A 27,193-nucleotide genomic window follows, 5' to 3' on the forward strand; every position below is an offset into this window, starting at 1 on the left:
TATCAGAGGACAATGGCACATCTATTTTAGCATATGTCTCAACTCTAATGTATGTTGAAGTACAGGCTAGCAGCGATATACAAATCCAAACATCAAGATATTACTTTACCATGTGAATAAAAAGAATTTGTACATTACACCTTGATCTGTGTAGCATGGGCTGACTGACACACCAGCATGTCCTTACGGACTGAAAACCATAGCTACACGTGTCTACTGCACCTTACAAGTGGAAAGCTCGTAGAAGGAATGATTCTACTTTCCCTAATTAGCAATATATGTACACAAACAGAATTCAAGTCATACACAAGCATGACAAACAACTCTTGTCTGAATTAGCAATCAATGAGAGAATGAACTTGCCTCAATGCTATACATTGAGTACTCACTTATGCTAAAGTTTGGTCTCTCTTCATTCCACTTCAAAATTTCCTTCGCATATTTAAGTGCTGCATCAACACTATCAGGCTCTAACCCCTTCACCAGGGACACAAACAGCTTTCGCCCTGTAAGAGATGAGTAAAGCCTCTTAAACTTAACTGCAATGTAATGGGAAGCCAGCTGACCAAGGGAAGGGTTATTATTAATGCTGTTGATGTTGCTGCTAGGGCGAGGGCGGCTAATTGTTGGATGAAAATCAGAGAACCAGTCACACTTAGTCAAAGGAACTTCTTCCACTTTCTTCTCAAATTGATCAAATTTGTTTAATATCAACATGAAGTCCATTTGCTCAAAAGTTGGATGAGTGACAATGGTTTCAAAAAACTTCCTGCTCAATATCATTTTGTTTGCAAGACAGCCATTTCCGTCCACAGAAAATTGATCATAGTCACTCAAAGAAACACAGAAGATGACCATTCCAACATCCTCAAACATCTCTAGCCACTTGCAATTTTCTCCTGGCCACCTTGCTTGCACTCTGATTAGTTGATACCTGTTAACCAGCCAAAGATAGCAAACCATCAGAAACACTTTCAATAGCAGTTGTAAGTTATAGCAGCAATTGGACTGATCAGGGTCAGCAATTTCTGATATATAATAAAAATATATTTTGGGTGAGATAAGCACAAATATTTTCACCTACCTAACCAAAGAATCATGTAGATCAGCAGTGTCAACATTTTCCTCAGGAGCAGATTGGGGAAATGAGAAGTCCACACAAGCCAGCCCATTGGATGAGGTAACTCCTTCTGCATAGAGGATATCTAAATCCGAGGGTTCATAATCAGTCCTCAATATCTTAACAGCCTAAAGAGAGAATTGTCCATGTTAGAAACATTGTCCATCAACAGCACAAGATTGTAAAGCAGTAATCCAACAATCTCTTTCAAGATGAAACAAATAAAAATGGAAAGTTAAAGAAAATAAAGAAGCACACTGGTTCGAACATTTGCAAAATCATCACTCCCAGAAACTGAGGAAAGGTCCCTTTATAACCACAAGAATGACCGGTGCGATCTATTCGCATTAGCACCGACTAAAACACCTTGTACAACAATTAAATTTATCCCTCCATCTGTTATTTCTTTGTTTTTGCCAAAGAAATTAATTGATAACAGACAAAATCCCTTCTTATAGTGAAGAGCGGTTATTCTGTTAAGATATGAGCTACCCAGATTTTAATATATAATGCACTTCGGAAGATTCTTAGCACAAATTACCAGCCTGAAGCAATCAGTTACTTCTGGCCAATCTGCCTTATTTAGTTGCTCCCTTTCATGCTTTATTTCACAATAAAATAAAATAGCCTTAGACGAGATTTATTTAACTGCTTATTCGCCATATATAATTGATAACACTCGACATGTTCTTCCACATGGCAGTAACAAATATGTAAAAATGTCATATGCCATTATAAATTGACAAGTGCACACATGGAAGTTAAAATGTTGATAAAAATAAAAACTGATCTTACCCGCTCTAAAAAATAACTGGCAACACTAGGCAGCATTTCTAATTCACTTTTTCTTTCATATGTGGCCTTCATGGCTGTGTCATTCCACAACTCCTCAATTAATGGTGCATATTCACGAGTAGCGGCAGGAAAGATAGCATCAATTTTGCCCGACACCATAGTTTTTAGCAACCAATCAGAGAATGCTTTCAACCTTGGGCCAATGGAATATATTGTCTTATCATCAAGTTTCGAGCTGGTTCCTGTAGTAAACCATAATTGTACCAGTCAATCTTTTAGTACAAATGACTGAAATGAGTCAGCTAAATATCAAATAACTTCTTACTCAGCAATCACCATCCGATCAAGGCATAACTATCCAATAATATAAATAATTTATACAACACACATATAAATGCTCCATAATAAAAAAATAACTCCAAATTAAAGACAAACTCGTCATTAATAATCAGCAGTCACAGTATAGAGTGTAGCAATATAATCACCGTCAATCTAAGGCATAACTAACCAAGTAATGGAGGAAGATGATGCCAAAAATTTCATGGGCTTTGAAGTACACAGCAACCAGAAAAAGAAAAATAAAGCTTAATACAGAAGCAAAAGTAAAAGACAATGTGGGCTTCAAAGTACACAGTAAGACAGCAACAAAATAAAGAAGAAGGGAGTCCAAAAACAGAACAGAGCAGAGACCTGCGAAAAAGAAGAGGATTGCTGCAAAAAGGGGTAGTAAAGACCCCTTAGCACTGCACTGCACAGTTGCAGGAATACATAGGAGTCGCCAGAGTTTGGTACAAAAATGGTGGGTTGCCAGAATGTTGAGCTTCGGTTTCATGAGGACTGGGGGCTCAACTCGTCGAAGATGAGTATGTGACCATAAATGTGTTCTGCCAAAATGGAAGGCATGGAATGACTAGAATCTCCTAAAGAAAGTCAGAAATGACTTAAATGTCCACAAATGGGGAAGGGCTAAAAACAAGAAGAAAATGGGGATTTCGTCCTTGCATCAGATAACATCCATGAGAGATGCAATTAGCACTGATAGTGGTCACAATTTGCCTTTCCACAAAAATGTGGTGTGGCGAACTGGACATCACAGGGAGGCCACATGATAGCGGTGGTGATATACTGCACTATTGAGTATTGACTGCATTAGCTTGAGACATCTAGTATTCAATGACCATCATTTAGTTGAATATATATTGTCATCAACATCATAATGTACTTAATACTTTCATCTAGTTAAACATGAATGAAAGTACATCACTCACAATAGTAAGTCCTCTTCATAACATGGACACATTTTCTATACACCAATATTAAAACAAAATAATATTCTACATAAGTCATGTGGTCCAAAATAATGAAGAAATATACTAGTTATCAAAACAGGAGAAGACAACTTTACACATCATAATTTCTCTGCGAATAGTTCTATGATCTATACATACATGAATATAGTAAGTTTTTTTAACACAATCCACAATTGCCACTTGGCCTAAATAAGATAATATACAATCCTTTTATATTCAAAGCATTATTGATGAGTGGGATTTCATGTTGTTACTTCTATTTGAATGGAGAAGTCTTATAATGCTATTACTGAATGATAGAAGACTGTACAGAACTTTACATAGTATATAGATTATGGTTTTACTTGCCCAAACTAGAGCTAAGATAAAGGTAAAACATAATATGTCCTAATATATATACAACTTACAATAGTTAATAAATTTAAATGTGGACAGTTACAACACTTTTGAATGGAAGGAGGCAATAAAAACAGAATATGAACATAATGACGCCTTAAATAAAATGTAAGTGTGCTGCAAACCATTTAGCATTTGGACTGTCAACCAGATGATGTACATTTGATGCATACTACCATATAAAAATAGCTTGCCTGCTGAATCAAACCTCAATGAAATAAAAATATTACACAGAGGAGTGTAATGGAGGGAGAATATGCACTTCTACCTGTAATATCAAGTTCAGAAGAATGTCTTGTCTTTAAATCCCCTAAAATTTCATCTTCAAATCGCTCACGACCCTCAAGGAGTATGCCAATATAGGCATAAACATTGCTCTGAATGGTCAACTTTATATTTTCTTGCTCTTCTTCTGAGAAGGGGACACTTTTGTAAAGAATCTTGGCCTGCCATACATATTTACAATTCTATGAATACATTAACTTTTGCAAGCAATTGTATAGATATTGTTTTCTTTGGAGAGGAGGGGGTGGTCAAAATTTTATTTCAACCACGCCTCAAGTACCCATAATATGCAATCCCATACTATGTCCAACTACAAAGTCCGTTGTCATTTACCACCAACTTGCGTTGCTATACCAGGGAATAGTATATGAGACAAAAGGCAGTGACATAGTTGTGCATCCAGTTAACATCTAAAAGCTACAGCAAACTTTGCAGGACTGACACTATTGATTTGCACAATATACTATGAGTCACTAGGTTGATGCTCTTGTTTAGACTTTAGGCTACTCCCAGAAGCTACTCTCCTATCATTTTTATAAGTGAACTAACAGACACAAATATTGACTAATTCAATGTTCCTAAACAAAAGAAAGTACTGAACATGACTTGATTCGCAGATAATTATGAATAACTAAAAATAACCTGCTTGAAGATAGTGCTCGTTCCAGATCCACTGCAACCCACTAAGAGAAGCTTTTGAACTATTCCATGCTCAAGGTAGTCAGGAACTGTTCTGTTAACCAGATTGGAGTGTTGTTCTCCACAAGAATTTGAAGATTTAGAAGGTACTGGCAGGGACAGAAAAGCGCATACAAGCTTCGTTCCAGGCTAACAAGTGAAATAATAAAGTAAGAAACAAATAAATTACGATGGAATAAAATAAGTAAAAGATGCCATCCAAAAAAGGTTACCTTTCCCCAGATATACCCTCTTGTATTCTTCTGTCCCTCTTCTTGGTATGAACCATCCTCATTGACCCAAAAATGTGGGTTTCCAGCACACTGAACTCCTGCCAGCTGCACAAACAAAACATGATCCTTTCAACAACTTATTTTATAGCTCATAAAAATTGGTTGGTTAGAGAGAGCATTTTAAGAATGTTTTTGCATATATCGGATTTTTAACCTGCAACATCCGAAGCTCTACTTTTGTTATTTCCCGACCATTAATGTAAACCTCAGTGTTTCCATTGCTAGCATCCAGTTTGATGGGCCCTCCAGCATTCAAATGAGCACTGATAATACTAGAAGGCTTCTGTCCTTCCTGTGAAATAACAAACCAATCAGCATTCGTGGTAATTAAAACTTGAGTGTTATGCTGAAGTACCCTAAGGAATCAAGAAAAGGTAAGTTTCTATTGGGAAATTAAACACACAACTTCTCAATATAGTAAGTAGGCGTCTTCCCAATGAAAACCTAAACTCTTTAATTTCTTAACAGGCACAAGTTAGCACTTTCCAAAACTAAAAACATCAAACACCACAAGAATTACCAATGCATGGAGGAAAAAAATACCTTCCCCCAAAGACCAGAAACTTTATCATACCAATAGTTTCCTGGACATAGCTTCTTTGGCGGGTTTGGACAGTTCTGTAATATATGCAGCTCCTCATAACAAAGTGACTTCCCATTAACATAAATGTATTCAGGCGGAAGCTGATTCACTTCACAAAACCTCTCCTCCTTCATTATCTGTCGAACCTCCAAATCATTAAGCAACCGCTTGAGCATCCTAGAGCACTTCCCTAAGTTCTGTCTTTTCGACTCATCGATCGAGAATCCAATGCAAGTAACACATTTCCTACCTTCTGGCATGGACCCCATTGCTCTAAGCACACAACTACTACAATACTTTGCATCACAAACCAAACAAACCTCCTTCTCCGTAAACCTATTCCCCTTGAAACACCGATAGCAAGACCCTTTCTTTCCCTTTGTAAGCGGTTCTCTTTTAACCGGTTTAATGACATTCTCCTCCTCAACATCCACATCAAAATCCTCATTCGAAGCATCGCCATCATCAACGGAACCATCCACATCCAAAGTCACAACAGAGAACCGTTTAGCATCAAAACCCGGTTCATTACCAGAATCCTCCTCATGCTTCGAAGAAGAAACACGAGTAGATGGATACTCTAAACTCAACACAGACTCAGTGGAACCCCAATCTTGGTGATTATTCAATTCATTGAAATCCAAGCTCTCCTTACCACTAGTTGAAAACCTAAACGCATCAGAACTTCTCTCTAAACTATCGGAAAACTCAACGTTACTCGACTCATGGAGAACGGTGGTGGAAGTGTTAGCGGCATCAGAGAACTCACCGGATGCGTAATTGGTGTTAGAGAAATCATCACTGAACTCTCCAGAAACGTCACAGTCGCAAACGTTGTTAGCGATGACGGAGGTGGGAGAAACCGTGGTTGTTTCAGAACCTAATTGAATCTCTTTAGAAACCCTAGGTAAGTCCTTGGAAGGTGGTGGTAGAATGAGTGGTTGAACAACCGGCAAAGAGAAAGGAAGAATGTTATTTGAAACAACAGAGGCCACCGGAATGTTATCGACGGTTATCGGAACTGCTTTGGGGAGATCGAAGGTGACCGGAGGACCGTCGTACTCAGCGGCGAAAGAGTAGTGATGAGGTGCGGTAGGTAACATGGTAAGAAAGGTGTAGGAGTAATAGGAAAGAGGGATAGGAATAAAGAGAAAAACATGAAAGGAAAATGGAGTGGGTGGAAGTGGAGGTGGCGTAGTGGGAGAGAATAGGGAAGTGAAAGTGAAAGTGAAAGGAAAGAAAAAGAAGGGGAAATGATGGAATCTTTCACTTTTCGTGTGTTGCTAAGGCCATGTGGGGTACTTTCTCAACTTGGCATCCAATACAATACATGAGCTTTTGTTTTCGTGTGTGCTACCTGCTAGTCAAAGAATGGGACCACTCTCATGCTACTTCTGTTCAATGCTCCAACGTATTTACATTATTCATCATGCATTGTTTTATTCTGTCAATCATTCATATTGTTGTTTATATATCACTATATTCATATGTTACACTATTATTCAAATTAAGACATAGATGTATACTAGAGTTTGAAACCATCCAATAATTTCTCCATATGTATAATGAGAATATATATTAAGATTCTTAAAAAAGCAAATTGGTATTAGTACTTGATGGTTACTTGGACATGCCATAAAAATAATAATATTGTAATAAACAAAAATTACTTTTATAATTTACTATAGTGTGAATAGACCCCATTCGACCTATATTTTTATTTTATACAATTAATTATTTAATTTTTTATTTAATGTATTTTAAATTATAATTTTTATTGGATATACTTTGAATTATTTTGTGTTATTAGAATGCCTGATTGAAAATGAGATGAGTAGTTTCAACTTGCCATTGTTTATGATCGTATGATTTTTTTGTAGAAATTAAAAAATATTAAATATAAAATAAGAAAGTTGAAATTAAAAATATAGTAGTTACACCATAATAGTAGTGTAAAAATATAATTTTAAGGTGATTAGGTAGAAATTAAATACTTAAGTTTATTGGGTAGTGGTATATTTATTAGTTGAGAAATAGTATTATTTATTTTCAACAAAATTTATTTTTCAATTACGAGTGAGTAAATAAGAAATAACTTATTAATATACCCAATTTCTGGATCTCCTATGATAAGCTTCCACCATATTATCACAATCTGACTCCTATGTTAGCGTAGTTGACAAAACCTTGCTGCAAATATATTATACATGCAAATAAATACGTACGAATTATATAAACAGATCACACCTAAAGTTCTAGTATATATGTATTTTACCAACCTTTCTTCCTATCGTTATCAAAATAAAAAATAGTGAAAAGAGAAAAAGAACTTCATCATAGTAATTCATAACCTGCCTCCAGTTCCAAATTAACAGGAACAATTGTTTGAAATCATTAGATCTTTTTGTGCACAAATAATAATAACTAATCAATCTATATACTTACACCAGCACTTTGAACACCATAAGTAAGTAGCATGCAACAATTTTGACTAGTAAAGATGCTTTTTATTAATAAAGAGAAGTGTCATATAATAACAGACAAAATTCAACATGTAATAATATTTTTATCCTTTTCTTTATCTTGAAAACACAATTTTACCATTAGATATATAAGAAAAACAATCATTTGTGTATTAAGTATGATTGTTCCATTTTGACACACTTAGCACCTTGAGGATCCTAGTTCCTTATGTTGTGTGTATATATTTTCCCATGTAAAACCCAAACAGAGAATGTGATGAACACATACACGATACACCATACATATCCTAGTATCTTCTTGACCCCATTTTTCTTAAAGATGCAACTTTAGGCAATTCTCTTGTGTAACTATCAAGACTAAGACGCGGTGCTTGGTGGTTGTTATGGCCAGTGAGTGCATTTTCTGACACCTTCCACACCTTCACACTTTTATCCAAACTCCCACTATACAAAATCCACCTTCTCTCATTACACATTGCATCACAATCCTTCTCTACAGCAAGACACTTAACTGGTCCAGTGTGTCCACTCAAAACACTAACACAAGTGTGTTCATTATTCAACGTTGATCTCTTCCACACACATATACCCATATCAGCTGAACCACTAAATACCAAGTTCCCTGCAGTGGTTAAACACAAAACTGCAAGCTTATGCCCTCTCAAAACGCCACAGTGTTCAAGATTTGTCTCCCTTATCCAAAAATTTATGAACCCATCAGAGGAACCACAATATAAAAAAGTACCTTCCTCATTTATCACTAATGATGTTACGGCGCACTCTTGTTTTAACAATGTTTGTGAGAGCAAATGTTTTGTCCTCTTACCTTGAACCTCACGACGCCATATCTTAACGGTGCCGTCGGCGGATCCGGTGAATACCAACCCGTCAAACCCTACCACGAGAGCGTTAACGGCGTCATCGTGAGCTGTCACCGATTCTAAACACTTGAAATTTGATGCTTTCCAAACTTTGAAGGTTTTATCCCATGAAGCGGAGTATATAAGAGAATGATCTTCCGTTAAGCCAAGGCATGAGATTGCGTCATAGTGCTTGATCCACAAAACTTGACGGTGACGTTTCACTTCTATGTAATTGCTTGGTTTCATCGAACATTTTATGAAGTTTTTTAGTGTTGGCAATGTAGCTACTCGCTTGTGTAGTGTCTCATTCTTTGTGGACACTTTCCAAACCCTAATTCTTCCATCTTGGTGACCTGTTATGATTTTGTCTCCAGCGATCACGATCGCTTTAACCAAACCACTATTGGACTTGAACCCCGCAAACTCTTTTTGATTCTTCCATACTCTAATGTTCTTGCTATCAGAACCAGTGTATAACAAGTCTTTGGTCGTAGCCAGAGAGTAAATATGGCCCTCTTCGCGGACTAGTGACCCCACAAGAGGTTCGTCGTTGAATATCGAACTTTCTTCGTTCATGTGAGAAGACCATGGAGACTTGGATACTGGAGAAAGATCTGAGTCGTATGGAGAATTATCTACAACCATTTGAGGATCCAACGGGCTATTTTTTCGAGGATTGTTATCAGAATTGTAACCATCAAAATCATCTTTCTCCTTCTTTAACTTTCCGAATCTTTGTCCATTAGTGCTGCTTTCCTCTGCGAATATGCGCCCTTTTCTTGAAGAGCCTGTCATTGTTATTCCTTCCTTGCTATAATGCAAAGTAATGAAGATATGTTGAAGGTGGACGAATTAATCAGATTAGAGGCAAATATATGAATTGAAGGTAGTGTTTGTTGGGAGGACAAATAAATTAAAGATGGGCACGATGTTTAGGGAGAAACGAATGATAAATGCGAAATCGCCAAAACATTGTTTTTCAATATGTTGTTGTCATTCTAAACTTGCAAACATCGTTGGATCAGGTATGTTTGGTTTGGCATTTACATTCCCAAGTTGCTTTTTTAGTCCTTGAAACCATGTCCAGGTAGAGTTAGCTATGTCTCATTGTGTTATATATGTCATGCATGTCCATGTTTATAGGAAGACATATTACATATACTAAAATCATATTTTCAACTCTGTCATATCCAATCAAATTTTAACATATATTAATTTCATTTTGTTTTCCATTACTCTAGATATGATTTTGATGAGAGGGGTGGATATGAAATAGGAAATGTCATAAGATTAGATATTGAACTAGTAAATGAGATGATTTGGCTTTTCTTGTTGCCTATAAAAACGACATTTGATTTACTCAATAAATCTAACATTAGTGTTTTTCTTTCTTATAAAAAAAAGCTCGTGTTTTTTCTCTGTTCTTCTCAACTCTCAAAACATGTAAACACGTCTACAATATTAACATTTTGAGACAATACATAACCATAGTTCACTAATACAGTAGAAGCTGGTTATAAATTTAACAACTTCATTCTTTATAAGAGAAATAATTCCCTCGTAACTTATTAAAGTTGATTAGCGTTGTTGTATAAAAATTAAAAGAGAAACTATTATGTGCTCTAATTTCTTTTATTTTTAGGTAATTATGACCTTGATTTATTTTTCACAAAGAAAGTTGTATAAAATATATAGTTGCTATACATATAACAAAGTCGAAATATAATAAGGATATTTTAACCAATGCTTTAAAAGTATTAATTACATTATAAGAAAATTGTTATGGATCAATTCAGTATTCAATAAGAGATTTTATTAAAATTTTAAATACATATTCCTATATTATGTAATAATCAATATATATAAAAATATTTATTATATAAATAACATATGAGAAATTTTGCACTCTGATTAGTTGATACCTGTTAACCAGCCAAAGATAGCAAACCATCAGAAACACTTTCAATAGCAGTTGTAAGTTATAGCAGCAATTGGACTGATCAGGGTCAGCAATTTCTGATATATAATAAAAATATATTTTGGGTGAGATAAGCACAAATATTTTCACCTACCTAACCAAAGAATCATGTAGATCAGCAGTGTCAACATTTTCCTCAGGAGCAGATTGGGGAAATGAGAAGTCCACACAAGCCAGCCCATTGGATGAGGTAACTCCTTCTGCATAGAGGATATCTAAATCCGAGGGTTCATAATCAGTCCTCAATATCTTAACAGCCTAAAGAGAGAATTGTCCATGTTAGAAACATTGTCCATCAACAGCACAAGATTGTAAAGCAGTAATCCAACAATCTCTTTCAAGATGAAACAAATAAAAATGGAAAGTTAAAGAAAATAAAGAAGCGCAATGTTGATGCAGCATTCTAATACTAAATAGGTGAAAAGCTATTTTTTCCACATAAACAGCTGATTTAGCAAGAATTAAATCCTTGAAGATTAACGCTTTTGTCCAATGTTGATTGCACAACCGTCACTCCCTATAACTGATGAAAGATCCTTTTATAACCACGAGAATGGCCGGCATGACCTATTCTCATTAGCACGACTACACCACCTTGTACAACAATTAAATTTATCTCTCCATCAGTTTTTCCCCCTTTTACCGAAGAAACTAGTTGATTAAAAAGCCCTTAATAAGTGAAGAGTGGTTATTCTGTTAAGATAGCAGTTACCAAGAATAATGCATTTTGGAAAATTCCCAGCCTGAAGCAACAAGTTACTTCTGGCCAATCTACCTTAATTAGTGTTGCCTTTCATAGTTTATTTCAACATAAAATAAAATAGACTTGGATGAAGATTCATTTACACTGCTTATGACAGGATCCTATTATCTTTAATAGTCACACAAAGCTACAACAACAACCAAGCCTTAGTCCTACTAGGTGGGGACAACCACATGGATCCAACAATGCCATAATGCTCTATCACATATCATGTCCATTGAATAATCACACATAGCTCATGATATATAATTGATAACACTCAACATGTTCTTCCACATGCAAGTGAGTAACAAATACATCTGTGAAAAGGTCATATGTCATTAAGGGCTCATTTTGTGGAAAAGATACGATAAAGACACTAAGGCAGAATAGATATGAGCATGATAAACTCTTATCATATCCAGTGTTTGGTGGACACCAAATAACATGATATTGATGTGGTGGTGGTAATATGGTGGTGGCAATGGGGTTCAAGTGTGAGGGTATGAGGGGGAAACTGCACTATCATATCCTGCTCACTTCTAACCTAACTCCCTCTATGAGATAGAAAATACACTAGGTCAACAAGATAGGAGAGGCCAACGTAAAAATAGTATCCTCTTGCTGGCTTACCAAACTCTGGATTGCAACATAATATGACAGAGTATCATATCTTGTCTCTCTTATTCTGACCAACAAATAAGCTCTTAGTTTACAAGAGCACACATGCAAGTTAAAATGTTCATAAAAATCAAAGACTGGTCTTACCCGCTCTAGAAAATAACTGGCAACACTAGGCAGCATTTCTAATTCACTTCTTCTTTGATATGTGGCCTTAATGGCTGCGTCATTCCATAACTCCTCAATTAATGGTGCATATTCACGAGTGGCAGCAGGAAAGATAGCATCAATTTTGCCTGACACCATAGTTTTTAGCAACCAATCAGAGAATGCTTTCAACCTTGGCCCAATGGAATATATTGTCTTGTCATCAGGTTTCGAGCTGGTCCCTGTAGTAAACCATAACTGTACCAGTCAATCTTTTAGTACAAATGACCGAAATGAGCCAGCTAAACATGAAATCTACTTATCACTCAGCAATCACCATCTGATCAAAACATAACTAACCAACTAATATAAAGAATTTATACAACAAATATATATAATGCTTCACAATAAAAAGTTACCAAATATTAAAGACAAACTTATCATTAATAATCAACAATCCCAGTATAGAGTATAGCAACACAATCACCATCAAATCATCAATCTAAGGCATAAATAACCAACTAATCAAGGAATATAATGCCAAAAATGCCGGTGGGATGTGAAGTACAAAGCAATCAGAAAAGGAAAGAACAATAAAGCTTAATAGAGAAGTATAAAGTAAAAGGCAAAGGTGAGATTCAAATTCCAAAACATACAGTTAAGACAGCAACAAAATAAAAAAGAAGGGAGTCCAAAAACAGAACAGAGAAGAGACCTGCAAAAAGAAGAGGGTTACCGCAAAGGGGTTCTCAAGACCTCAAAGGGGTTCTCAAGACCTCTCAGCACAGCACAGTAGCAGGATTACAATTGAATCACCATAAATGGCAGAGTTTGGCACGAAAAAATGGTGGGTTTCCAGGAACATTAAGCTTCGGTTTTGTGAGGACTGGGGAGCACAGAACAGTGGGTAGGGGCTAAACTAGTCGAAGAAGATGGGTATATGTGACCTAAAATGAGTTCTGTCAAAATAGAAGGTAGGAAATGACTAGAATCACCTAAAACGGTCAGAAATGACTTCAATGTCCACATAAATGGGAAGGGCTAAAAACAAGAACAAAACGAGATTTCTCCCTTGCATCCGATGACATCCGCAAAAGTTGCAATTTGCAGTGATAGCAGTCACGATTCGCCACTCCACAAAAAATGTATATTTCTTCACTATTTTGGAGCACTGTATATTTTTTATTGAATATGTATTGACATTAATATCATAATAGGTCTTTAAAACTTAACACTTTCAAGTTTAAACAAGTTAAACATGAATGGAAGTGCATTACTCATAATATTAAGCCTTGTGATAATAGGGACACATTTCCTACACACCAATATTGTTAAAAAGGTACTAGCCTTCCATAGCAGTAATGTGGTCCAAAATAATGAAGAAATGTACAGTTTTCACAAGGAGAAGAAGACAAGTTTACACAAAAAATTATCTGTTAATAGTTCTATAATCTGTACATATATGAATATGGTAAGTTTTTTTGAACACTCGGTCCACAATTGACATTTGGAAGAAATAAGATATTTTGCAATCACCTTATATTCAAAGCATTGTTAATGAATGGGGTTTCATGTTATTACTTCTATTTGAATGGATAAGTCTTAATAATGCTGTTACTGAATGATAGATGACTGTACAGAGCATTAAATTACATAATATATAGATTAGGGTTTTATGTATTATTACTTGCCTAAACTAGGGCTATAATAAAGGTAAAACATAATATGTCCTAATAGATATACAATCTAAAATAATTAATAATTTAAATGTGAACTGTTACAATACTTTGAATGGAAGGACAATAAAAACAGAACTAAGAACCATAATGACATCTTAAACAAACATGTATTCATGCCGCAAAACATTTAGTAGTTGTAATGATACTAGACGATGTACATTTCATGCATACTACCATATAAACATAGCTTGCCTACTGAGTCAAACCTCAACAAAAGACACATATTATACAAAGTGTTAAGGGAGGGAGAATATGCAGTTATACCTGTGATGTCATGTTCAGAAGAATGTCTTGTCTTTAAAGCCCCTGAAATTTGATCTTCAAATCGCTCACGGCCCTCAAGGAGTATCCCGATATAGGCATAAACATTGCTCTGAATGGTAAACTTTATATTTTCTTGCTCTTCTTCTGAGAAGGGGACACTTTTGTACAGAATCTTGGCCTGCCATACATATTTACATTCTATGAATACATTAACTTTTGCAAGCAAATGAAGCAATTCTACTGGATTTTATTCTTCTTTGCAGAAGAGGGGTTGTCAAAATTTTATTTCAATAATGCCTCGAGTACCCATAATATATAATCCCATACTATGTCCAACTACAAAGTCCGTTGTCATTTACCACCAATTTGCCTTGCTATAACCAGGAAATACTAGATGAGACAAAAGATAGTGACATGGTCTTGCATCCAATTAACACCTAGAGGCTACAGCAATCTTCACAGGATTGACACTATTGATGTGCACAATATACCATGAGTAACTTTGATGATCATGTTTACATTTTAGACTACTCCCAGAAGCTACTCTCATATCAGTTTTATAAGTGATCTAACAAAAAACAATATGGACTAATTAGATGTTCCTAACCAAAAGAAAGTATTAAGCATGATTTGATTCACAGACAATTATAAAAGAAATAAAATAAAAAACCTGCTTAAAGATAGTGCTCGTTCCAGATCCGCTGCAACCAACTAAGAGAAGCTTTTGAACAATTCCATGCTCGAGGTAGTCAGGAACTGTTCTGTTAGCCAGATTGGAGTGTTGTTCTCCAAAAGAATTTGAAGATTTAGAAGGTACTGGTAGGGACAGAAAAGCACATACAAGCTTCGTTCCAGGCTAACAAGTGAAATAAAAAGGTCAGAAACAAATAAATTACAACGGAATAAAATAAGAAAAGAGTCTCCCCCCCACCCCAAAAAAAAAGTTACCTTTCCCCAGATATACCCTCTTGTATTCTTCTGCCCCTCTTCTTGGTATGAACCATCCTCATTGACCCAAAAATGTGGGTTTCCAGCACACTGAACTCCTGCCAACTGCATAAACAAAACAGGATTCTTTACAACTAATATTTAGATTGAGTGTTTTAAGAATTTATTGCATATGTTAATTTTTAACCTGCAACATCCGAAGCTCTACTTTTGTTATTTCCCGACCATTAATGAAAACCTGGGTGTTTCCATTGCTAGCATCCGGTTCGATGGGCCCTCCAACATTTAAATGAGCACTGATAATACTTGAAGGCTTCTGCCCTTCCTGTGAAATAGCAAACCAATCAGCATCCATGGTAATTAAAACTAAACATCATGCTAAAGTGGTCGAAGGAATCAAGAAAAGGTAAGTTTGTATTGGGAAAATTAAATGTACAACTTCTCAAAATAGTAAATAGGCATCTTCAGAATAAAAACATACAGTCTTTAATTTCTTAACAGACACTGGTTAACATTTTCCAAAACTTAAAACATCAAAAGCACCCAAATTACAAATGCATGGAGATAAAAAAATACCTTCCCCCAGAGACCAGAAACTTTATCGTACCAATATTTTCCTGGGCTTAACTTTTTTGGAGGGTTTGGACAGTTTTGCAATGTAAGCAGCTCCTCATAACAAAGTGGCTTCCCATTCACACAAATATATTCAGGTGGAAGCTGATTCACTTCACAATACCTCTCTGCCTTCATTATCTGTCGAACCTCCAATTCATTAAGCAACCACTTGAGCATCCTAGAACACTTCCCCAAATTCCGTCTTTTCGACTCATCAATGGGAAATCCAATGCAAGTAACACACTTCCTACCTTCTGGCATGGAGCCCATTGCTCTAAGCACACAATTACCACAATACTTTGCATCACAAACTAAACAAACCTCCTTCTCTGTGAACCTATTTCCCTTGAAACACCGATAGCAAGACCCTTTCTTTCCCTTTGTAAGCGGTTCTCTTTTAACCGGTTTAGTCACATTCTCCTCCTCCTCCTCCACAACAAAATCATCACTCAAAGCATAATCATCATCATCAGAACCATCCACATCGAAAGTCACAGCAGGGAATCGTTTAACATCAGAACCCAGTTCATTGCCAGAATCCTCCTCATGCTTCAAAGAAGAAACACGAGTGGATGGATACTCTAAACTCAACACAGACTCAGTTGAACCCCAATCTTGTTGGTTATTCAATTCATTGAAATCTAAACTCTCCTTCCCACTATTTGAAACCCTAAACGCATCTGATCTTCTCTCTAAACTATCAGAAAACTCAACGTTGCTCGATTCAATGAGAACGGTAGTGGAAGTGTCGGCGACATCGGAAAACTCACCGGATGCGTAATTAGCGTTGGAGAAATCACTAAACTCACAAGAGAACTGCATAAACAAAACAGGATTCTTTACAACTAATATTTAGATTGAGTGTTTTAAGAATTTATTGCATATGTTAATTTTTAACCTGCAACATCCGAAGCTCTACTTTTGTTATTTCCCGACCATTAATGAAAACCTGGGTGTTTCCATTGCTAGCATCCGGTTCGATGGGCCCTCCAACATTTAAATGAGCACTGATAATACTTGAAGGCTTCTGCCCTTCCTGTGAAATAGCAAACCAATCAGCATCCATGGTAATTAAAACTAAACATCATGCTAAAGTGGTCGAAGGAATCAAGAAAAGGTAAGTTTGTATTGGGAAAATTAAATGTACAACTTCTCAAAATAGTAAATAGGCATCTTCAGAATAAAAACATACAGTCTTTAATTTCTTAACAGACACTGGTTAACATTTTCCAAAACTTAAAACATCAAAAGCACCCAAATTACAAATGCATGGAGATAAAAAAATACCTTCCCCCAGAGACCAGAAACTTTATCGTACCAATATTTTCCTGGGCTTAACTTTTTTGGAGGGTTTGGACAGTTTTGCAATGTAAGCAGCTCCTCATAACAAAGTGGCTTCCCATTCACACAAATATATTCAGGTGGAAGCTGATTCACTTCACAATACCTCTCTGCCTTCATTATCTGTCGAACCTCCAATTCATTAAGCAACCACTTGAGCATCCTAGAACACTTCCCCAAATTCCGTCTTTTCGACTCATCAATGGGAAATCCAATGCAAGTAACACACTTCCTACCTTCTGGCATGGAGCCCATTGCTCTAAGCACACAATTACCACAATACTTTGCATCACAAACTAAACAAACCTCCTTCTCTGTGAACCTATTTCCCTTGAAACACCGATAGCAAGACCCTTTCTTTCCCTTTGTAAGCGGTTCTCTTTTAACCGGTTTAGTCACATTCTCCTCCTCCTCCTCCACAACAAAATCATCACTCAAAGCATAATCATCATCATCAGAACCATCCACATCGAAAGTCACAGCAGGGAATCGTTTAACATCAGAACCCAGTTCATTGCCAGAATCCTCCTCATGCTTCAAAGAAGAAACACGAGTGGATGGATACTCTAAACTCAACACAGACTCAGTTGAACCCCAATCTTGTTGGTTATTCAATTCATTGAAATCTAAACTCTCCTTCCCACTATTTGAAACCCTAAACGCATCTGATCTTCTCTCTAAACTATCAGAAAACTCAACGTTGCTCGATTCAATGAGAACGGTAGTGGAAGTGTCGGCGACATCGGAAAACTCACCGGATGCGTAATTAGCGTTGGAGAAATCACTAAACTCACAAGAGACATCACAATCACAAGCATCGTTAATCTGAGAAGCTGTGTGCTCGAAAGCGATGACAGAGGTTGGAGAAACCGTCGTCGTTTCGGAACCTAATTGAAGCTCTTTAGAAACCCTAGGTTCCTTAGAAGGTTGTGGTAGAATGAGAGGATGAACAACGGGCAAAGAGAACGGAACATTGGAATTTGAAACAACGGCGGCCACCGGAATGTCATCGACGGTTATCGGAACTGCTTTGGGAAGATCGAAGGTGACCGGAGGTCCATCGTACTCGACGGCGAATGAGTAGTGATCAGGTGCGGTGGGTGACATGGTAACAAAAGGTGTGAGACTAATCCAAAAGAGGAATAGGAATAAAGAGAAAATGAAGAAAGGAAAAAGGGAAGGAAAACGTGGAGAATCTTTCACTTTTCATGTGTTGGAAAGGCCATGTGGGGTCCACGCTGGTGACCACTTTGTCATTTTGTGGACTCAAGTTGGCATCCAATCAAGGAGGTTTTGTTTGGGTGTGAAGGACTACTCTCTTTCTACTTCTACTCTATTATCAAAGTTTTTTCCCCTTTCTAACCAACAAATATCTTTTTCCTCCTTTTAAGATATGATTCTTTTGAATAATAAATAAATTTCCAATTAAGATAAATGTATATATGTTGGTTTATGGTAAGATTATTATTCCAAAACCTTAAGTTTAAGTCCATATATTTTCAGGGATTTGAATAGGAAAATATATATAAATTGTTGGTAGAGAAGAGATATAGAAAATTCATAATATTTGTATTCACCAAATGTTTGCTATGATGATTGAGTTATGTTTTTTTTTGCTAATCAAAGGAATTAATCTTTGGTGGTGTGTAGTTATTACCCCCAGCAAGTGCCATGGAACATTAAAATTAGGTGTTTTATGTCTCAACAATAAATAATAAACTAAAATAAACTTATGGAGTCATACAAGTAAAAAAAAAGTTAAGCATATAATTTAATACAGTGGTACTTGCCAAGGGGAAGACAAGGGTATGTATTCATTCAAGGAACTTGAATCATAGTCATACTTGAGGTAAGTCAATCCCATTATTTGATACTAAGATCCTGTAGTGGCAATTACGCATTATTTCCTCTCCATTCCACTAAATTCTTTGTCTTTCTCAATGTTTCAAATATCACATTCATTTATCATGATTTTTCGCACTAGATTAAAGGATTTTCACAAAGTATTGCATCAAATACATAAGAACATAAAATGTTGCAAATTTGGTTAACAAAATATGTATACAAGTATCAAATGATAACTAAATATAGCGGTATACGTGAAAAAGATGGATGTTTAAAGGATTTATAAGAAGAAAATCTCGTTATCTACAACAAATCCATGTTAAATAATATTAATATAAGGTCATTAATCAAATGAAATAATGTTAAATACTCGTCATATTTAATGATTTAGATCAATCAAAAGATACATTAGAGAAATCACATCAATGTCATAAATATATACCATAGACACATTTTAAGAAACTCACTTATATTGAAATTTGATAAAGGTATAAATTTTGAGAGAAAAATACATCCATCCATAGTATAATATTTTTAATTACCACTAGATTATCTATCATTTATATTTAATATTTAATCATCATTGACTCTTAGCAAAAAAATAATACAAATTAATGATGGATAATGTACTGATTGTATATAAATCTTCATAATTTATATTTATTAATAAGACCAATTTACCATCATGACATCATTTATATTTAATTATTAGTGACTCTTAAATCAAAATAATACAAATAAATCATAATTAATGTATTGATTGCATATAAATCTTTCCACTAATAATATATATTTCACTCTAAAAACAAAATGACCTTATCGATGTCCCATTATCGATATACAAATAACTTAATTCCATTTTTAAGCACATATCTTATCATAACTGCATAACATCATCTAACTAGGCTATAGGGGTTTAATAATAGTAGAAAATCTTCGTGTATTTGACGAAACCTTGCTGCAAACAGATTATACAAGTAAATAAGTACGAATTATATAAAATATCATTCCTAAAGTTCTAGTGCATTTTATTAACCTTCCTTACAAACATGATCAAAATCAGAAATATGAAAAAGGATAAAAGAGCGTCGTCATAATTCATTAACATTAGACAATTGTTTGATATCATCAGATCCCTTTGTGCATAAATTCTAATAACTAATTTAATATATGCACCTACGCTTGAACTTTGAATATGAAAAGTAGGATGCAACCATTGTTGACAATCTTAGCACCTTGGGTGAATGTAAGGACAATGTGTACACAAACACCGTAGATATCCTAGTATCTTCTTGACCCTATTTTTCTTAGAGACGAGAACGGGATTCAATGCAATTCTCTTCAGCAATAAGACGCGGTGCTTGGTGGTTGTATTATCTGTATGCAATTCTCTCATCGAAAATAGTATTATTTGTACACTCTACATTTAACATCTATTGCAACAAATCATCTAAGTTGCACGATGCAATTTGAATACATAATCAGCATGATTTCAACTCACCCATGTTATATATAGTCCCCCCTTTTCAAACACAAACTGCATTTACATGTGTTTGCATTGTTATTAAAAGCTAGAGAAATTTAAGAGTAATTCGATCGCCTGAAAGCACTAAAAGGTTTAGGGAGGGTGATCCAGTAGGCAGAAAAGGTTACTGAATGATTAAAAACGGCTTAAACATATAAGGCATCTTTATGTTACAATGTAGTCCAGAAAGAAAAACAACAGCACCAAAGATGTCAGGTCATAACTTACGATAAATATTGCAACACTAACCCCTAATTGCCTGACAAACAAATCCTCATTTCCGGCCTAGCACTCCTGAACTAGAAAGTAGACGCAATGCACTGCTGGAATTGTTCAAAACTGAAGTCGATCTTGGAACTGACCTTTTCCTTTCTCTCAAGAAGTCTAAGGCACTGTGTAAGCATTGAGGAGGACCTATTTCGCTCAAAATAACAGGTTCCAAACTGCATATCACAATTGGAATCAAACTACGATTAAAAACTAAAAGGCAACATGTTAAAATGACCCATGAGTAAAGACTAAAAGGCAACAAGATCATTTTAGAAAGAATGAAAAATCCCTCACCCTGACTTCTTTGATTTTCTCTTCCTTGAAGCAGTAGTGTTTTTTACATCTTTGTCCTCGTTAGTATCAGTAACAAAAACTTTTCTGCAAAAGAATTATAGCCTTAGAGGCTTGTCTAAATGATATTTTTTTCACAAGAGAAAAAGGGAGATCATAAATACTTTTCACGAGCTGCAAGCATTTGGACAATGTTGTCTGGGAGAAAACCAGCAGTTGTATTTGGCTCTTGCTGAGGTTCAGCGCTCGCTACATCTTTAGAATTTTTATCTGCTTTGGATGGTCGAGGTGTTAGCTTTTGAGCCCATTTCCTTCGACGTTCTTTTCCTTCCCGAACAACCCTGTGAAGCAAAGACATGTTATAGGCACAGCTGAATTTGATTGTTTTGAATGCAACCAAAAAAAATCCTACTAATGACTTCAACAAAGATGAACTGCATTTAAGCATATTTCATAAGCTCACAAAAACCTTAAGCCAATTTTGATCCTAAACAAAGTACTATGAGTCTAAGACACTAATTTGTACACTCCCATCCCACAAATTTATAGATTATGTTTAAATATATCATTGAAAATCAAGAAGCACCTTAATTAAGCAAATATGGTAATATGTAAAGCAAGTTAGCCTCACATCATTCAAGTTCCAACTTCCAACAGAACAAACATAAGGACATATTCAAATATAGATTAAAAAATCCAAAATTTATTCTTTATAATTAAAATTAATGGCATCGCATACCTGGCCTTATTTTCTCTTTGAATCTTTTGAATCTCCTCGTCAAGTTGTATTCCCTGCAATGTGCACGCTTCAATTAAGTATAATTTGCACAAACGTAAAGTTAATTTTAATCCACACAGAAACATTAGAAGATTTTGATTTCGATTTGATTAACAATGAATCAAAAATAGAAAAAATAGGAAGAGACCTGCTGAGCTGTGAATTCCTCAGGGGCATCGGAATCGTTATCTTCTCTGTCTGACATTGATGCAATATCAAGTTTCCCTCTCTCTTTAGGGTTTAAGCGGCGTCGCAGTTAAAAAAAACAAGTATTTTCTGCCATATGCAACCGTATGAAATGGCAAAAGAAAGTTATTATTGGGCCGATGGGCTCGTTCAAGTTTTGAGAAGACTGTGTAAAATCCAGGTCTAGATTTACTTGAAGTCCTTAAAATCGGGGTTTTGAGATTTAGACCCTTCTAGTCCGTTTGGAAGTTGGTATTTAGAGATGTGAGGATATTTTTTATTCTCAAGACATTTGAGTAATTTCATTTTGTATTTCATGGTTCTGGATCATTTCATTTCATTTTATTCATTTCCAAAATTCAACTCATAAATATATTGTTTATTTGTTTGTGATTTAGGATTTGGAAAAAATAAAAGACTTGAGAGTTATGAAATAAATTTTAAAATGATTCTAAAACTTTCATTTTTCAATTTTCCCTCTTAAACTTAACTTGCAAACAAACACCATATCTTTTTATTAAAATTTCAAAATTACTCTTTCATCTAAAACTCTGCCTACTTATTTAAAAATTTGGTTGTTGTAAGTTGTAACTCTTGGTTAATCACCAAAATGCTCTTTAAATTAATATTGATCCAGCTTGAATATGTATTTATTTAGAGGCAATCAACAGAATATTGTCAAACATTAAAACATCTCAATTATAATTTATATGTAATTGAGTAATTCTAAATAATTAAATTGAATAACTTAACAAATTATTTATGTCAAATATAATGGATTATATACTTCTCCGCGCAGGTAATTTAAAAAAAACGAGACGCGTACATCACACTTCAGAAAACGGCCCATTAAAATTCGGGTTTGTATTTTCATCTTGACATCTTGCGCCAGAAACGAAAACCCCAAACTCAAACCCTCGCGCACTTTCATGTTCATTCAATTGAAATAGAAAGTAAGTAACTCTCTCTTTCTCCAAGACAATGGCGGAAGAAGCTCCTGCATCTGAAACCTCCGTCACGATGCCTCAACCACTGGAAACTGTTACCGTGGACGAAACCCTAACGGAAAGCGGAATCTCCGTCGAGACAAACTTGGATTCCGTCTCTAACAACAGCAACGTTGCTGAAGCTTCTGCTCCGGCGTCCCTGGAGTTGGTGGAGGAGCTGATGGATAAGGGAGACAAGGCCATGAAAGTTTACGATTATGGAGAGGCCGCTGATAATTTTAGCCGTGCTCTCGAGATCAGGTTCCTCTTTTACTTGTTTATTTTTTCTTTGTTAGGTCGAACTCGTTGATGCTTTATTTGGATTTTGATCTTTCTGCAAGATAAGAACTAAGAAGATTTGGAAATAGATTGGGGAAATTCTCAGTTAGAAGTGCTCGCTAGTGCCATTAGTTTATGCGTTGAATGGATGCGTGATTAAGTTGTTATCTCATCCGATCTTCACATATTCCATGCTAAGAATGTTCACTTCCATTTTATTTGCATTTTTATTCTCAGAAGCGTATATGATCAATGCTCAATACAAACATGCAATTGTTCCTTCTGGTTTGTCAAACTGCATTATCAAGATTTTAGAATATGAGCGTGTGAGTTGCGCTTATTCAATAAATGTTAATCACATCAGATTTTATGACTTTCAGAAAAGTTATTTTCAACTTTTTTCATAGGCTTCTCTGGTAAGTTTATTGATATGAGGAAGGTCACAAGCTCTTCCAAAATGAGCCCAAACAAGCTCTCTTTTTACCTTTTCCAAACACCCCTTCTTAATAGATGAATTTAAGCTTTATATATTTTTTGAATAATGAATATATGTTCTAAGGAAGTCTATAAGTATTACACTATTATGCATGACATTTTATGTCTAGGTCTCACGTATCATAGTCAGCATACATTATTGGAAAAAAATTAGGTAACAGAAAGTAATTTCTGCAATGGACCTGTAGAAAATAATAGGCAGTTTGATATTTCCAGATTTGAGTCGCCACCAAGTAGATTTTCCAAACCAGCTTGGTGCTGCTATTTTTATCATGTGCAAATTGAATTCCTGTCTACCCAAGGATGCAGTCTTATTTTACTGTACTTACGATGTTCTGAACAAAAAATTTAATTTAATTAGAGTTGCTCATTATGGCGAACTTGCTCCTGAGTGTGTCAACACATACTACAAATATGGGTGTGCACTATTGTACAAGGCTCAGGAGGAAGCTGATCCTTTAGCTGGTATGCCTAAGAAAGAGGGTGGATCTCAACATGGTTCCAATAAAGATGAATCCGTGAAGAGTTCTGCAAATGCAGACTCTTCCACTACATCTGTTTCAACCAATGTTGGGCAGGATGTGACTTCAGATGACCAGGGTGCTGCTTTGGATGATGGTCAGTGTTTTGCTTAAATGTATATTTATTAGTTCGTTGTAGTTTTACATGCTTAGAATATAAAGCATGTTTTAGCTATGTGATATCTCTCTCACACCGGGTATATCCTTAACCCTCCCTCCTCTTACAAAAACTACATAACGTTCTTGTAAATTATGCCCAATGCTGGCTATATAAGTTTATATACATTGGCATATGATTCATTTGAAAGAGGTCTATTGAGATTTGAGACTTTTTGAAATATGAGCACCCATAGTGAGATATTTCAGATATATATAGTTTGAATACAGGGGGGGAGGTCATGGTTAGTGCATGTTGCACAGGAAGCTTATGAATACAGATATGTAATAGTATCTCCTAAATTTGTTGGGAAAAGACCAGACACCGAGTTACAAATCTAGCACACAATCATTATTGTAGATGAAGTGCATAATGTTATCATCTTTTTTGCATACATTCCATGTGTTCATAACCACAAAAGCTATATAGTATGTGGGTAAAACAGTTACTCATTAATAGTAGCAATTTTCAAAATACAAAACAGTGGTTGCTAAGAATGGCCAGGAAGAAGAAGATGATGAGGATAGTGATGCTGAGGACTTGGCAGAAGCTGATGAAGATGAGTCTGACCTGGACCTGGCATGGAAAATGCTTGATGTTGCTAGAGCCATTGTTGAAAAGCAATCTGGCAATACAATGGAACAAGTGGACATATTATCAGCACTGGCAGATGTTTCAATGGAAAGAGGTCTTCTCATGCCTTATGTTTATTTTAATTGTCTGATAATTTACACAAACACACAACAAAAGGAGGATAATTTATAGTGTTATACTAAAAGCTATATTATTTCATGGCTCTGTTCTATGCAGAGGATTTTGAAACTTCTCTCTCTGATTACCAGAAGGCACTATCAATCTTAGAACGGCTAGTTGAACCAGATGATAGAAAAATTGCTGACTTGTATCCTTGTCACATTTCTTATCTGGATGTGATCTTACTGATATGTGTGACTTTACCCACTTGCAATAAATGAACTGACTTGAGAAGTTGCAATAGATTACTGAATTTGCTGGTTACCAAACTCTGTAATTCATCATGACCAATTATGTTTTCTTCCGCTGCATAGACATCCTTAACTCAAGATATAAGAAATTTCCGTGTATGCTTGTGTTTGGAGGTTGGTTCAAAGCCTGAGGAAGCATTTGCTTATTGTCAGAAGGCTATATCTGTTTGCAAGGCACAATTACAGCGTCTTACAAATGAAGTAAAGAGTTTTCCAGATTCGACATCTGCTGCTGCTGAGTTAGATCAGGATGTACAAACATCCATCGGGTCCGAGTCTGGTAACTCAATTGCAGATAAACAAGCAGAGATCGAAACACTTACAGGTCTCGCCAGTGAGCTGGAAAAGAAGGTAGACATGGGAATCATTTTAAAGATATCTATTATCTTATGTTGTTATTATTATTAGTGGAAATTTATGGAATTGCAGCTTGAAGATCTGCAACAGCAAGTCTTGAACCCAAAATCAATTCTCGCCGAGCTCCTTGGGATAGCATCAGCCAAGGCAGGCAGTGGAAAGGAATCATCTGTTGGAAAGCTGGGCTCCTCACAGCTGGCAACTGCCAGCAGCAGTAGTGGCTTTGACTCATCAACCATTTCCACTGCAGCCTCAAATGGATCTGCTGGAGTCACACACCTTGGCGTGGTAGGAAGAGGAGTTAAGAGAGCATCAAATGCCAGTGGAGCAGAGGCCAGCACACCGAAGAAACCAGCATTAGAATTAACCAAAGGCGAAGGTGATGACAAGACATCTTGATGTATGTAGGTCTTGGTACTTTTTTACGTTGAGAGTTGAATTTAAACATTGAATTCAACCAAACATGCTGGTGACTCGTTCAAATATCGATAGCATAAGTTATCAGCAACTTCCATGATTGGCTGTTTCGGGAAGTGTTTAGCCATATATTATCGTTACACTACGTCTTATGTGCGATTAATTGATCTTGTCACAAGTTTCAAAATACTTAAGATCTCCTTGTCATTCTTAGTTCCTCCTACAAAACATTAGGAATGAAAGTTGCAACTTTCTAAGGTGGATCCCGGACCCATTTCCATGGTTCTCCCTTTTTTTATGTTTTAGAAATTCAATAGATAATTATACTTTACTACTTTCTTAGTATACCCTTATTTATTATTCTTCTCAATCACCCATATTTCTCCATTTAGTTTTAATTTATTTTCCAATGTGCATTAAATAAGGTTATTTTAATTAACCTGTATCAAATTTTTGCATCATTTAAATAATTTTTGGTATAAAAGTTTTACATTGTCATTGTATCATTCATATTTAATTATCTTTGACCTACTCTTAGATAATATATTGATTGTAATGTTTATATATTGCAATGCAAAAATTTATATACATTCAATACATCATTAATCTTTATTATCTTTTGTTAAGAATAAATGAATGACACATAATGTAGTGACAATGTCTAATATTGTACCTAATGCGAAATTTTCAAAAATCAAAATATATAAAAGGGAGTAAGTGTTACAATGCCAAAAATCTGATGCTCAAATAAGGTTCCTCAAAATAGTGGTTAGATTAATTGGAAAGTTTCAAACATTGCAACCCTTAAAACTAAAGATATTATCTTCAGCCATCCAATAACATATGACCTTATCCTATCCGAAATCTCACTCACATCAGAG

The 27,193-nt window shown here is 35.5% G+C and overlaps 5 protein-coding genes across 5 annotated transcripts; 1 reads left to right on the plus strand and 4 right to left on the minus strand.

The window, feature by feature from the left end:
* Positions 79 to 6,747, minus strand: LOC109348660 (extra-large guanine nucleotide-binding protein 1-like). Its single transcript, XM_019589173.1, has 8 exons — positions 5,421 to 6,747; positions 5,032 to 5,169; positions 4,818 to 4,922; positions 4,549 to 4,734; positions 3,890 to 4,067; positions 1,916 to 2,157; positions 1,085 to 1,248; positions 79 to 934 (listed from the first exon to the last, which is right to left on the minus strand). Exons 1-8 carry the CDS (start codon positions 6,561 to 6,563, stop codon positions 343 to 345), a joined length of 2,748 nt encoding a protein of 915 aa, XP_019444718.1. The 5' UTR covers positions 6,564 to 6,747; the 3' UTR covers positions 79 to 342.
* On the minus strand, positions 8,231 to 9,896 carry LOC109348661 (myosin heavy chain kinase B-like). The gene has a single exon (XM_019589175.1). It carries the CDS (start codon positions 9,599 to 9,601, stop codon positions 8,231 to 8,233), a length of 1,371 nt encoding a protein of 456 aa, XP_019444720.1. The 5' UTR covers positions 9,602 to 9,896.
* Positions 9,982 to 18,404, minus strand: LOC109350378 (extra-large guanine nucleotide-binding protein 1-like). Its single transcript, XM_019591621.1, has 9 exons — positions 17,148 to 18,404; positions 16,759 to 16,896; positions 15,246 to 15,350; positions 14,968 to 15,153; positions 14,298 to 14,475; positions 12,295 to 12,536; positions 10,879 to 11,042; positions 10,695 to 10,728; positions 9,982 to 9,987 (listed from the first exon to the last, which is right to left on the minus strand). The coding sequence occupies exons 1-9, from the start codon at positions 18,306 to 18,308 to the stop codon at positions 9,982 to 9,984; spliced, it is 2,214 nt and encodes a 737-aa protein (XP_019447166.1). The 5' UTR covers positions 18,309 to 18,404.
* Positions 20,534 to 22,218, minus strand: LOC109348662. Its single transcript, XM_019589176.1, has 5 exons — positions 22,059 to 22,218; positions 21,872 to 21,924; positions 21,297 to 21,473; positions 21,136 to 21,219; positions 20,534 to 21,014 (listed from the first exon to the last, which is right to left on the minus strand). Exons 1-5 carry the CDS (start codon positions 22,113 to 22,115, stop codon positions 20,846 to 20,848), a joined length of 540 nt encoding a protein of 179 aa, XP_019444721.1. The 5' UTR covers positions 22,116 to 22,218; the 3' UTR covers positions 20,534 to 20,845.
* Positions 22,947 to 26,454, plus strand: LOC109348663 (NASP-related protein sim3-like). The gene is made up of 6 exons (XM_019589177.1): positions 22,947 to 23,343; positions 24,218 to 24,474; positions 25,019 to 25,222; positions 25,345 to 25,435; positions 25,625 to 25,889; positions 25,968 to 26,454. Exons 1-6 carry the CDS (start codon positions 23,078 to 23,080, stop codon positions 26,292 to 26,294), a joined length of 1,410 nt encoding a protein of 469 aa, XP_019444722.1. The 5' UTR covers positions 22,947 to 23,077; the 3' UTR covers positions 26,295 to 26,454.

The sequence above is a fragment of the Lupinus angustifolius genome, chromosome LG06 (assembly GCF_001865875.1).
Source record: "Lupinus angustifolius cultivar Tanjil chromosome LG06, LupAngTanjil_v1.0, whole genome shotgun sequence".
NCBI lineage: Eukaryota > Viridiplantae > Streptophyta > Magnoliopsida > Fabales > Fabaceae > Lupinus > Lupinus angustifolius.